Source organism: Sodiomyces alkalinus (assembly GCF_003711515.1).
Source record: "Sodiomyces alkalinus F11 unplaced genomic scaffold SODALscaffold_2, whole genome shotgun sequence".
Taxonomy (NCBI): domain Eukaryota; kingdom Fungi; phylum Ascomycota; class Sordariomycetes; order Glomerellales; family Plectosphaerellaceae; genus Sodiomyces; species Sodiomyces alkalinus.
This window is the reverse complement of record NW_021167080.1, coordinates 3,652,502-3,663,656: the sequence shown is the minus strand read 5'-3', so window position 1 is coordinate 3,663,656 and position 11,155 is coordinate 3,652,502. Positions and strand designations below refer to the sequence as shown.

Sequence of the window (11,155 nt, the reverse complement as noted above, 5' to 3'; positions counted from 1 at the left end):
AAAATATGAGAACGAACTCAGTTTGACAAGACACAGAGAACTAAAACCTCTTTCTACACCATACGGGTCATGAATGCCAGCACTGAATCCCACCTGCTACGTAACTCAACACAGAGTTGTTGTGCTATCATGCCTACCTTAGCCAGTTAGGACTCTGTCGAACAACGTTGAATTGCGCCTTGGAGGTACACAGTGTCGATACTTTTATGGCGATAATGGGGTCGATCCAAAAAGCCTCGGAAGACTACCAGGTACCTACTATTTGCAGGCTGCGGGGTTGGACCCGGTCGATGAAGCTTCCACGTCAACCATCGCAAGACACAGACCAAACATCAGTTGACCAAACTCACTTGGGACACACAAGACACGAAACTCAAGCTCATTTATCGGTTTATCGGTGCAAGCTCCCTTTCGACTAAAAGCAGTGTTATAGCATCGTCAATGCACATCTCCAATTCATCGCCTTTTTTCCCCTATTATTGTGACCCGGTAAGAAACGCCAACTCCCCCTCATCATACCTTTTATCATGGGATATATCGCCTCTAACGCCCCGTAGTTTGTGTGTGTGTGTGTGTGTGTGTGTGTGTGTGTGCAGTATCATCCAATCATCCATCCGCATCAGACCCTATGTACTCGCTAACCATGCCAACCGTCGCCCCATTGTCATGTGCAATGCTTTATATCTTTTCCGCCCTTCTCCCCTCGGAGGGGTTGAAACAACCAGGGGAATTGCGGCCATCATGCCGCAGATACGGTCTCTGACTGTTGAACCACGTTCAAAGCCTCCGCAGCCGCCGCCAACTTCTCCTTCTGGGCCAGCTCCTGGAGGTACTGCGCGTACCGGGACTTCTTGTTGTGGATACCGCACTCGGTCTTCTGCTGGCCCTTCCAGCGGCCGGCGCGCTCGTCCTCGCCCTCGGCCACGGGGCTGGTGGAGTGCCAGTCGCCGACGGACTTGTACCCGCGGTCCAGGAGCGCGTTGTACGGCACGTCGTGCTGGGCGACGTACTCGCGCACCTGCTGGAAGGTCCACCGGGCGAGCGGGTTGATCTTGATGACGCCCCGCTCGCCGTCCACCTCGACGATGGGCATCTTGTCGCGGGAGCCGCCCTGGGAGCGGCGCCGGCCCGTGAGCACGGCGGCCACTTTCAGCTCCTCGTAGGCGCGCTGCAGGGGCTCCACCTTGGCGGTCCAGTCGTACAGCTCCGACTCGGTCTCGTACAGCTTCTCGCCGTACCGCGCCGCGAACTCCTCGGTCGTGCTGACGCCGTACGGCTTGTAGATGTGCAGACGCACGTTGGGGTACCGGGCCTGCGTCCGCGCCACGAGGTCGTGCGTCTCCTGGAAGTGGTAGAGGGTGTCGAGGAAGATGAGGTCGACGGGGCTTGATGTCGGCGACTCGGTCTGCAGTTTGGAGAGCATGTCGAGGGTGACGAGGCCCGTGAGCCCGAAGGCTGTCGACTGGTAGAGGTTGGGGAACATGACCTTGCAGACGCGGAGGATGTCCATGGCCTCCATGTTCTCAAACTGGGCGTTGAGGTGGTCGAGATGTGCCTTTGTGAGGGTAATCCGCGGCAGCGATGCCACGGACGAACTCGGCGACGAGTCTGTGGCAGAAGCATACCCTGACTCGACATCTTGTTGGTCCATTTTGGTGTCAGAAATCGTCTCGACCTGAACAGGTGCAGACGAGGGCGTTGATTCTAGGATGGGCCCAGACATTTTCGGACGATAGGAGGCGGAAGTCGGTGTTTCTCCCCTCTTCCGGAGACACGAGAGAGTATTCAGGGAGAAGGAGGCAAAGAGGGGTAAGGGGGAGAGAGACTCCAGACAACAGGGAGGAGTTGGAGTAATATGTTTGCTTTTACCTCGTCTTCAGGAGGCCGGGATGGAAAGATGAGAAGCAAGGTACGTTGATTAACCAGGTTCTTCTGGATGGTCCAGGGGAATGACGCAGATGCAGGACTTTGAATCTCGAGGCAAGAATGGGATTCACAGGATATGGCAGGATAGAGGAGAAGAAGAAAGGAAAGAAGATGTGATTCAGGGGGAGGGAAATAATAACGCTCCCGCCCTCTCTACATTGTGCTAGGCAGGGCCCTCAATAGTGTATTATTACATACTCCGGACTCCGCCATTCCTAGGCCACCGTCCCTTCAGATACGGCCTTGGAGTCTTCCGGAACCCCATGGGCCCGTGGGTAAAGGGCCGCAGCACAATCAATTCCAACATTATTAATGGCACGGCAATGCTTGAACAGCCAGGTTATTCGCAGAGAATGGGTCTCTAGAGTCCCCATAAAGTGCCACTGGCCGATGGCGCAATCGTCTCCTTCGGGAGGAATTCGAACCCATTTGCACTCACAAAAACGTATGAAGTTGAGGCTGCGGGTCTTGGAACGACAGGGCTCTGATCACGACATCCACGCTAGACCTTTCAGGGTCTTAGCTCTATCCCCTCATTGGACCATCCACGGGGAATCTCAAAGGGGATGGAGATTTTAATATCACGTGATATTGCGCAATTGTCAAAAAGACGGGGAACTCCCAAGCTCTGATCCTCACCACCGTCATGAAATATCGGAATCGTCACAGTGGCGATGAGTAAGATATCTCGGAGTGCCCTTCGGTTGATGAAATTTGATCACGAAGCATATGGATTTTTGATTATGTGGTGCCTCACCTACTTTAATTACTCAGAGAGGGAATTGGAAGTGCGTCGAAATGGAGTCAACTGGTTTTCCACTTGCACGAGATACACGCAAGGAATCTTCCATCATCCACGAGACGGGCTGGACTCCTTGGGATATCTTTCTACTCGGTGAGAATAGACCGTAGACCGTAGCATTCGATACTATGGGAAAATATCATGTGAAGACAATATCGTGTTGTAACGTAGTAAGTAAGCAACGGATCGCATGGCACAGCCCATCATCTCTCCCAGCCCGCTTCCCCTATGCTCGCTGTGAAGGTATCGTAAATCCAACGCCACTCCTGAGTACCTTATATACATGAAAGAAAATAAAATACAGCAAGTCGTATACGTGGTATATGGTATGTGGTGTGATATGGTTGGAGATGTCAATATATATGCTGTATATGTTCTGTCTCGGCCAGCTCGAGACTTTTATCCCACCACCCACTCTGTCCCACGTTTGACGTACTTGTCAAGCAGGGTGCTGATGTCCGCTAGGACGAATCGGCAGATGTAAAAGCCGAAAAATTCCGCTGCGTGTCGGGTGCACAGCTCCAGACCGACTTGTGTCTTGTCCGCGTGGCGGAGCCCCGGATCTTCCACCTGTCGCGCAATTTGATCTGCGAGGGAATGCCGGGTCAGTTTTCAGGAAGAAAAAAACCCCAAAGAAAAATAAGGGAAGGAAATTACCTATCGCCTGCGCCGCATCAAAAAGCCGAGCGAGCGACCCCATGTAGTTAGCATTGGGCCCCGTAAACTGCGCACTGGTCACATCCCTCTTTGGCGGACGGCTCGTAGGATGCGGTGTCATGGGCAGCGTTTCAAGCCCAAGTGATTCCTTGCCACCGCTCTCGGGCACCCCGCCATTCTTACTGCTGCTGCCGCTGCCGCTGCCGCTGCCGCCGCTGTTGCTGTTGCTGCTGCTGTTGTTGTTGTTGTTATTGTTGTTATTGTTGTTATTGTTGTAGACGGCGCCCAGTCCCGCATTCGAGTTCTTGGACCGTAGCCGCCGCCAGGAGAACGACGACTTGTTGGAAACGCTCGCGGACCGCGGCACGCTGATGGCCGCCTCCATCTCCGCCGAGCTGGACGCGTCCTTGAACAACGTCCCCGAGCCCTGCACCCCCACGTCCATGCCGAGTTTCCTGCTGAGGTTGGCTTGCACCTGCTCCAGCACGCCTTCGAGCCCTTGCATCTCCTCGAGCACCGCGTCGGCGTCGCACGTGTCGACTTGGGCCAGCTTTTGGAGCGCGGCCGTCAGATAATCGCACGTTGCCATCTTGTCTTCTACGTTGCGTAGCTTCACGCCCTTCACCTTCCACGCGTCCCTCGGCACGAAGAGCTTGTTGCTGAGGTAGCCTCCCCGGGGGTGCACGAGCGTCTGGTACAAGCAGCGCATGAGCCAGAACGGCCGCAGCAGGTAGTCTGTCGGACAGGGCTCCAGCGGCATGGGCGCATCCTGAAGGAGAATGTTAAGAGAGCCCGGGCTGTTGGGAGCATGAAACGCGTCGTCGAATAAGTGAGCGCCTCCAGCAGAGTAGACCTTCTCCTTGAACGAGCCCTGGAGTGGCGTGGCAACAACGGGTACGTTCGGTAGCCTGCCACTGGAAGACGCACCGAAGCTGGTGCTCAGCGGTGTGCTGGGTGACATGTCGGAAGCATCGTCGGCATTCGACTGGGACAAAGCCCGGCTTCTCAAGCTCCGCAGGCTGGAAGACGAGTAGTTCTTCCGAAGAGCGGGCGGGTACGCCACCGGTGAACTGGACCGGCTGTTCGAAAAGCCGTCCTCCTCGGCTTGGGGAGCCGACTCTGGCAACGTGGGTGACGGAGGGAACTGTTGTGATGGGCTGATCTGGCTCTCTCCCGAATGTCTTTTACTACCAACAAGGGTATCCTCATCTTCGTTCCGGACTTCCAGTAGCGGGCCCGCAATACCAAGGCCGGCCGTGGTTGACTTAACCAGCTTGTCCGCCTTGCCTGTCTCGATCTTGAGCTGCTTCGGGTTCAGCCCTGACAGGCGACGGCTTCGTACTGTCTGGCTAGACACGGAAGAAGGCCCCTCGGGCCCAGGAGCTGGTGCGTGAGGCGGTGGTTGTGGTTGTGGTGGCGCCTGACCTGGCGTTGGAAGTGGATCTGCGATGGTTGCCGCAGTGGCGGGGGGTGCCGAGGGAGGTGCACTCAATCCATGAGAGCTGTGCCACGGGGTCGCCGTCAACTGGCTCGTGTCTGACTGCCCGGGGATGACCGATTCCCCGCCAAGAGCACGCGTGAGCCCGTCATCATCACCCAGCGTCCGGCTCATTTCTTGGAGGATAAACTCCTCATCCTCGTCTTCGGAAGAGCCGTCATCGTAAAAGTCTTCCCGCAGCACTGTATCCGAGTCCTTCCGTTGTTGACGTTGGCGTAGTCTTTGCGTCTCCTCCGCCAGTTCCACGGCCTCCCGTTCTGTCTGCCTCACCCGCTCCTTGGCCAGCTCAACTTTTCGTAGCGCCCGTGCCACAACATCATCGTCGGATACGCTGGGTCCCGGTTGTTCCTGTTGTCCCGCTTCCGAAGGTACGATGGGCTCGTAACCATCGTCATATGCCGCCTCCACCGCTGCATCCAACGCTGCATCAAACTCGGCTTCCGTGGCGTTGCTAGACGGGCGGATATTCCTTCTCCGGTAGCCCCGTGAGGATGTTCGTGAATGAACCGAGGATGTGGTGGAGCCGCCAGACTCGTCTATGGGATCCAGCCACGAATTCGATTCTATGCTCATTGCTCGTTCATGTCCGTACATGGGCTCGATTTGCGTCCCGGGAGCGAAGAAGTCGGTCTGCGAAATCGTCTCCGGGTTCGTGTGTTGATTGGGTTGTCGCGGAGAAGGGGCCCACCGAGGGGATTGAGGTGACACGTTTGTGTCTCCCGCGGGTCTCTGGAGGATAAAGTGATCATCAAACACTGGATCCCGTGCAGGCGATCTGGAGAAGGATGATTGGAGAGGGTATTGTCCGGGACTTCGTCTCGGCAGTCCGTATTTCAAGTCGTCAGTCCCAGCCATTCGAGTAAGACCCGTGCCGGGGTAGCCTGAGCTCCGGTCCCAGTCCCGTGCCCCAATATGTGGAAGCTGGCCAACATCGTCGCTCCGTGCAATCCGAGTAAGGGTCGCTGTCTGAACCACAGCCATCTCCTCCGTGTCCTCGTCATTTATCCGTAGGAGAGGGCCGGGCTGCAGCCCGTAGCTCTCGGGCCGAGCGGGCAGCTCCTTGTCGTCTGGAGGATACATCAAATCCATCTGATCCAGCTCCTCAATCCTACTGGTGTACGTTTGTCTCTGCGCACGCGAGAGAGAGAGAGAGAGAGACAACTGTCAGCTGCATATATCTTGACTCACCCCGTGACCGTATGTACGAAGGTCAAACTTACGATAGCTTCTAGCTTCTGTTTATCCTCGTCTGTGGAGGTCCTGGCGAGGACCTGCGCAAGCAATTCGCATGCCTCGGCATATGACTCCCGTGCCCCCTCGAAGTTCTGGGCGTTGTCCAACTGTACAGCGGTCTTGGCGCGCTGAAGCGCTCTCGACAGCATTGCCTTCTGGGACGGAGGCTTGACCTTATCCTTGGTTTTGGCGGGTGCTGTCGCATCTCCACTCCCCTTAGGGGTGTGGGTATGGTAGTATGGATGTCCCGTGCCCGGCAGGCGTTCCGCGAAGGGGTTGTGAGGCATGTTGGGCGAGCGCGTCGTTAATCGGATCGGGCGGAAACTAGAGTCGGGTATTTCTCGACGTCTCTCTTCGGGTTGCGCGAGGTGATAGTACAGGTCGCTGGCATTACCCGCCGAATTGGTCGTATTTTCGGGGTTGGGCGTGGCAGAAGGAGCAGAAGGAGTTCTGTTCCAAGCGCTGCGTAGCAGGGGCGCGTCTTCTTGCAGAGACTGTTGAAGAGAGGGGAGCGTCACGATGGGGGGTAAGCCAATCGAGAGTGGCGCCTGTCGGGTCGGCGAGTGGGATGTTTGTCGGCTATGGGGAGCAGCCCGAGCCGCCGGTGACCCCCCCGAACTGGAGCCGCGGCGATTCTTCTGTAGCTTGCGAGGTGAGTTCTCCTGGACGCCAATGGCAACGGTCGCATGCGAGAGCCAGGTGGCAGCATCAAAACTCGAGCGGTGACCAGAGCGGGGAGACTTGCGACTATTGGCAGTCGATGCCTTGCTGGACGACGTCGAAACAGACCAGCGATTCAAATTGCCCCCAGCGCTGCTCGACCTCGAATGCGAGAGAGAGCGGTGTGGGACGTGATTCTCAGGGGAACCGGTCTGGGTGGGGAAGTATGGTCGAGGCGTAGAGGCATTCGATGGTATCAAGGCTCTGGGGGTCTCAACCAGATGTGGCGGCGGTAAAAGGCTCGACGTTCTAGGCAGTGGCACCGGCGGCGTCCTGGCCGTGGAGTGGGACTGCGTGTAGGTGTGTACACGTAGTTGAGGGTTTGTGGAGGAGACCGGCACTCGAAGCCGCCGAGGGCTTGGGGGAATGTTGGGATCGTAGACTTCGGTGGCGGTGGAGGTGGTGGTGATGCCGGCGATACTTGGCGCGAAAACTGACCCTAGGTCCGATGAGGAAGCCGCGTGAGGAGTGTTGAGATAAGGAGAGGGCATTCTGTATGCCCGTCACAAAGAGCGAGAGTCGTCGAATTGAGGCACCGGAATGCTTCCGGCCCACATCAGACAGGAAGAAGACGGTCGAGCTGTGGCTACGGTGTACGGAGTACGAATCCTATCCAGTAGGTTGACCGTTGCGCGTGGGGGTGAATGTTGTTCTCTCTCAATGGATTTGTCTCAATGCGCATGCCCGATCTGGGTCAGGGGGTGTGAAACCTCGATAGCGAACGGGCCAGTGCTACCGGATAGTGCTCGCATAAACGGACGTTTTACCTTGTGGTGTTTTGCCCGGTTTGGTGGTTCCCCGGAGTCTGGGACACTACCACAGAAGCAAAAAATAGGGGGTAACCTACCTACCTTACCTATGCTGTGCTGTCCCATGATAAGGGCCCCGCCGTGGCGTGATGGTATCTATCGGCGCTAAACCAGCCACATCACAGCGCCACAGTCCATAGATAGGTGGGCTTAGCTAATTAATACCGTGATTACAACAGGCAGTCAGCAATAGGGTCAATGGCCGACACTGTGTCGAGCTTCTGGAACTGGTTTCAAGCGTTTTCCCATGAACACCGTGTATTCTCAACAGAAAGACCGAGGCGCGTCCTACGCGAATTAAGAATGGGGTGATTCTTCGATTACCTATTGATGAGAGAGATGTTTGCATGTTTATGGGTGAAGGGATTTCCCGTGAACCCCATGTCAGGTTATTGTGCTGACTACCTTAGCTTTGTACGGATGCGGATACCGAGGAGGCTTTTTCCGTTAGTCTACCCCTAGAGGTATAACGAAGCTTGTAATACCAGTTACAACCAATGTTCATTGAGTTCCACACGTTTTCCCCCAGAAATTCCTCTCCAATCCACCCGAGCGAGGCGCGAGCGGGACGAGTTCAGGGGCAATTCTTACATACTTACTCTGTAAAACACGTGCCTAAGAATAAACGAAGCTGACTGAAGCGCCAGGACAAGACCCTTGACCCCTTTTCCCACGCCTGCTGGATTCAAACCCCTAAAACCAACGGGTTTCGACCGTAAATATTTCGTCCGTTGTACTGGTCAAGAATTGAAAGAACAAAAATAAAGGAAGAAAAATAGTTGATGGCAGATGTCCCAACGGCGGCCAAGTGGTTGACGTCATGCCTTCTGATTACCCCGTATACCTTAGTCTGCCTGTAGGAGAATTGCTTGACAACCCTAAGGTACCTAGGTAGTTACCAAAGACCCCTAAATCACAGCACTCGACGTTGAACTGCTAGAGGACTATTTGGTGCCATCACTCCTCGTACGAAGACCCTGCAATACGCATCAGTTCCCCGTTAATCAGGACGTGGAGACAGCTTCATGCTCCGTATTGTTTGTGGTTATCGAATCACCATTCGCATTTTATAATTACATACAGCATACTAAGTCGTACACTTATTGTACGATGCTCAGCCCGGTTCGGATATCTTTATGTCTTTCCCCTTGGCATTGGTATACGGTCTTCAGCCCAATCCTCCAGGCCGGCCCTGCCAAGCCCCCCCTAAAAAGAACATTCCGCTGCTTACGCGTAACTTGTAAGGCATTCCTTCCATAAGTGGCCCCTGCAGTCTCCGCCTCCGTCCCTAGATGAGGCCATGATCGACGTCACTTCCTCCCCCGACATCGCCTAGCACTGGGCTGACGCGTTTTTGGTACAGCAGTCCAGGAACTAGGTAGGTAATCACAGCCCCAGGGGGTGTGCACTCAAAACTGGAGCCCACCCCTTGAAATTCCTTGCTGTAATCCCCCGTTTACCTCCCTTCCCCTTCCATTTTCCTTCGTGATGAGGTCCATTGTGCTCCTCGTAAAATTGTAATAATTATTCTCGTCACCCTTGGACATCAACGACAAGCGACTTGTTCTTTCGTTCTTTATTTTAATTCCTCTCTCTCTCTCTCTCTCTCCTCGCTTGCTTCTTGTTCCTCTTGCTCTGTTGCAGCACGCCCCTGCGTCCCAGAACGCGGCCTTCCGTACTACCTGTCCGCATCGTGCCTTCGTCATACCCACCCCTTTGCGCATCCCTTATTCGATCTCGATGTACCGTTGGACAATGCGCTGGAGTTCGCCTCGGATTCTGGTCCTCGCCGTCGTCGCCCTCACTTCTTTCACCTCCTTCATCGGTCTGTACTATGCCTACTCCCGACAGATGAGCCTCCCCTGGGAGACAGGTAGCCACCTGCCCAGGCCGCCCCAGATCAGCGACAGGGTTTCGAAAGTGGCCAAGGTGAGCGTGGCCGCGAATCGCCTCGACAACGACATGATCCATCGCGCCCTGCGATCACACTACTCCCAGAACACCCTGCACGGCTATCAACATTTCACCGCAGGGTACGAGGCCGTCGGCGGCCTGATCGAGAACCCCGAGGACAGGCGGCCGCGAGGTGCCTGGACCAAGCCGGCCTTCCTGCTTTCCTTGGTGGTTGCAGAGCTGGAAAAGCCGGAGGAGGAGAGGCTAGAATGGCTGTTGTAAGTCGAAATACTGCTTCGAAACTATTTTGTGGGATGGTGCTATTCCCAGGCGCCCGCTTTCATGATTTTTCTATTTTTTTTTTCCTTCTTTTCTTTCTTCTTTTCCTCATACGCATCATCAGCTCAAGCTTCGACCGTTCTAATGGGTTGTTCCGCAGCTGGTTTGACGCCGATACGATCGTCACCAATCCTTCAACACCTCTAGAGGTCTTCCTGCCTCCAGACTCGAATCATGACCTGTCCCATGTACACGTTTTGATTGCGTCCAACTGGGACGGCATCAATTCCGGCGCCTTCGCTCTTCGCGTCCATCCTTGGACTGTCGCTCTTCTCTCCGCCGTCCTGGCATACCCGATCTACAAAGCGGACCGGATCGGGAAGGACCGGTTCCGTGACCAGTCCGCCTTCCAGTTTTTACTAGAGGACGAGAACTCGCCGCTCGCGACATCGCCCACGAAGGGCAAGGAGCACTGGTCGGTCGTTCCGATGCGCTGGTTTAACGCGCTGCCCGTCAACAACGCCTTCGACAAGAAGAACGGGGGCTGGGTTTTCGGCAAGAAGATGGAGGGCACCCTCTTCGACAACGGCACAACCGAGGTCCACGACGACGGCCTAGGCGGCGAAATACGTCCCTGGAAGGTTATGCAGGGCGATATGATTGTCCACTTTGCGGGATCGACGGCTGGAGGCACGCGCGACAGTTGGATGGGTCCTTGGTTGGACCGGGTCGAGGCGTCCCTTCCCGAGTGGAACAACACGACCACAACGCTGGTCTTGCAGGAAGAAACCCGCGAATTCTGGGCAAAGGAAGCCGTTCGGGTCGGCGAGGTACTGGCAGAAGGTGCCAAGACCGAGGCAGCTCGGGCAATGGAGAAGAAATTGAAGGAAGAAACGGAAAAGAAGAAAGCCGAAGCAGAAGAAGCAAAGAAGAAAGCAGAGGAAGATAAGAAGAAGGAAGAGGAAGAAAAGCAAAAGGCTGAAAACGCAAAGAAAGAAGAAGAAAAACACGAAGCGGGAAGATGAGGAGAAGTCGGTGATATCTCCGACTTGACAACGGTCCTCGCATTGAGTTGACGCGACGTTTTTATACAAGCTACCTACCTAACGTACCTTACCCTCGTACCCGTTGGGTGCATATTACGGGATCCAGCCATCGAAGGAAGGTTTCCCTGGCGCCCACTTCGCCCCACGCCCGTGGATGGCAAGGTTACCTTATTAGCTCCCGACGTTATCCAACATGCGCGTGTGATGGAACCACGCGTATCAGGTATATGGCGGCAAGGCATCTCTGGTGGCACAGCCTTTTGGATGGGTCAGAAACATTGGATGACTTTTT

At 55.3% G+C, this 11,155-nt stretch overlaps 3 protein-coding genes across 3 annotated transcripts; 1 reads left to right on the top strand and 2 right to left on the bottom strand.

The window, feature by feature from the left end:
* Positions 1-519: 519 nt before the first annotated feature.
* Positions 520-2,087, bottom strand: SODALDRAFT_330635 (phosphoadenosine phosphosulfate reductase). The gene has a single exon (XM_028611252.1). It carries the CDS (start codon positions 1,649-1,651, stop codon positions 740-742), a length of 912 nt encoding a protein of 303 aa, XP_028468711.1. The 5' UTR covers positions 1,652-2,087; the 3' UTR covers positions 520-739.
* Positions 2,088-2,836: 749 nt separating this feature from the next.
* SODALDRAFT_349044 (hypothetical protein) lies at positions 2,837-7,638 on the bottom strand. The gene is made up of 3 exons (XM_028613403.1): positions 6,104-7,638; positions 3,386-6,011; positions 2,837-3,315 (listed from the first exon to the last, which is right to left on the bottom strand). Exons 1-3 carry the CDS (start codon positions 7,325-7,327, stop codon positions 3,128-3,130), a joined length of 4,038 nt encoding a protein of 1,345 aa, XP_028468710.1. The 5' UTR covers positions 7,328-7,638; the 3' UTR covers positions 2,837-3,127.
* Positions 7,639-9,133: 1,495 nt separating this feature from the next.
* Positions 9,134-10,842, top strand: SODALDRAFT_376639 (hypothetical protein; the record flags this gene model as incomplete). The annotated part of the gene is made up of 3 exons (XM_028614831.1): positions 9,134-9,145; positions 9,290-9,816; positions 9,942-10,842. The coding sequence occupies 3 exons, from the start codon at positions 9,134-9,136 to the stop codon at positions 10,840-10,842; spliced, it is 1,440 nt and encodes a 479-aa protein (XP_028468709.1).
* Positions 10,843-11,155: the final 313 nt, after the last annotated feature.

Coding starts and splice junctions, on each gene's coding strand:
- SODALDRAFT_330635 (XM_028611252.1), bottom strand. CDS start 1,651: ATGGACCAACAAGATGTCGAGTCAGGGTATGCTTCTGCCACAGACTCG.
- SODALDRAFT_349044 (XM_028613403.1), bottom strand. CDS start 7,327: ATGCCCTCTCCTTATCTCAACACTCCTCACGCGGCTTCCTCATCGGAC. Junction 6,012..6,103: donor AACAGAAGCTAGAAGCTATC/GTAAGTTTGACC, acceptor TCGCGTGCGCAG/AGACAAACGTACACCAGTAG. Junction 3,316..3,385: donor TGATGCGGCGCAGGCGATAG/GTAATTTCCTTC, acceptor ATTCCCTCGCAG/ATCAAATTGCGCGACAGGTG.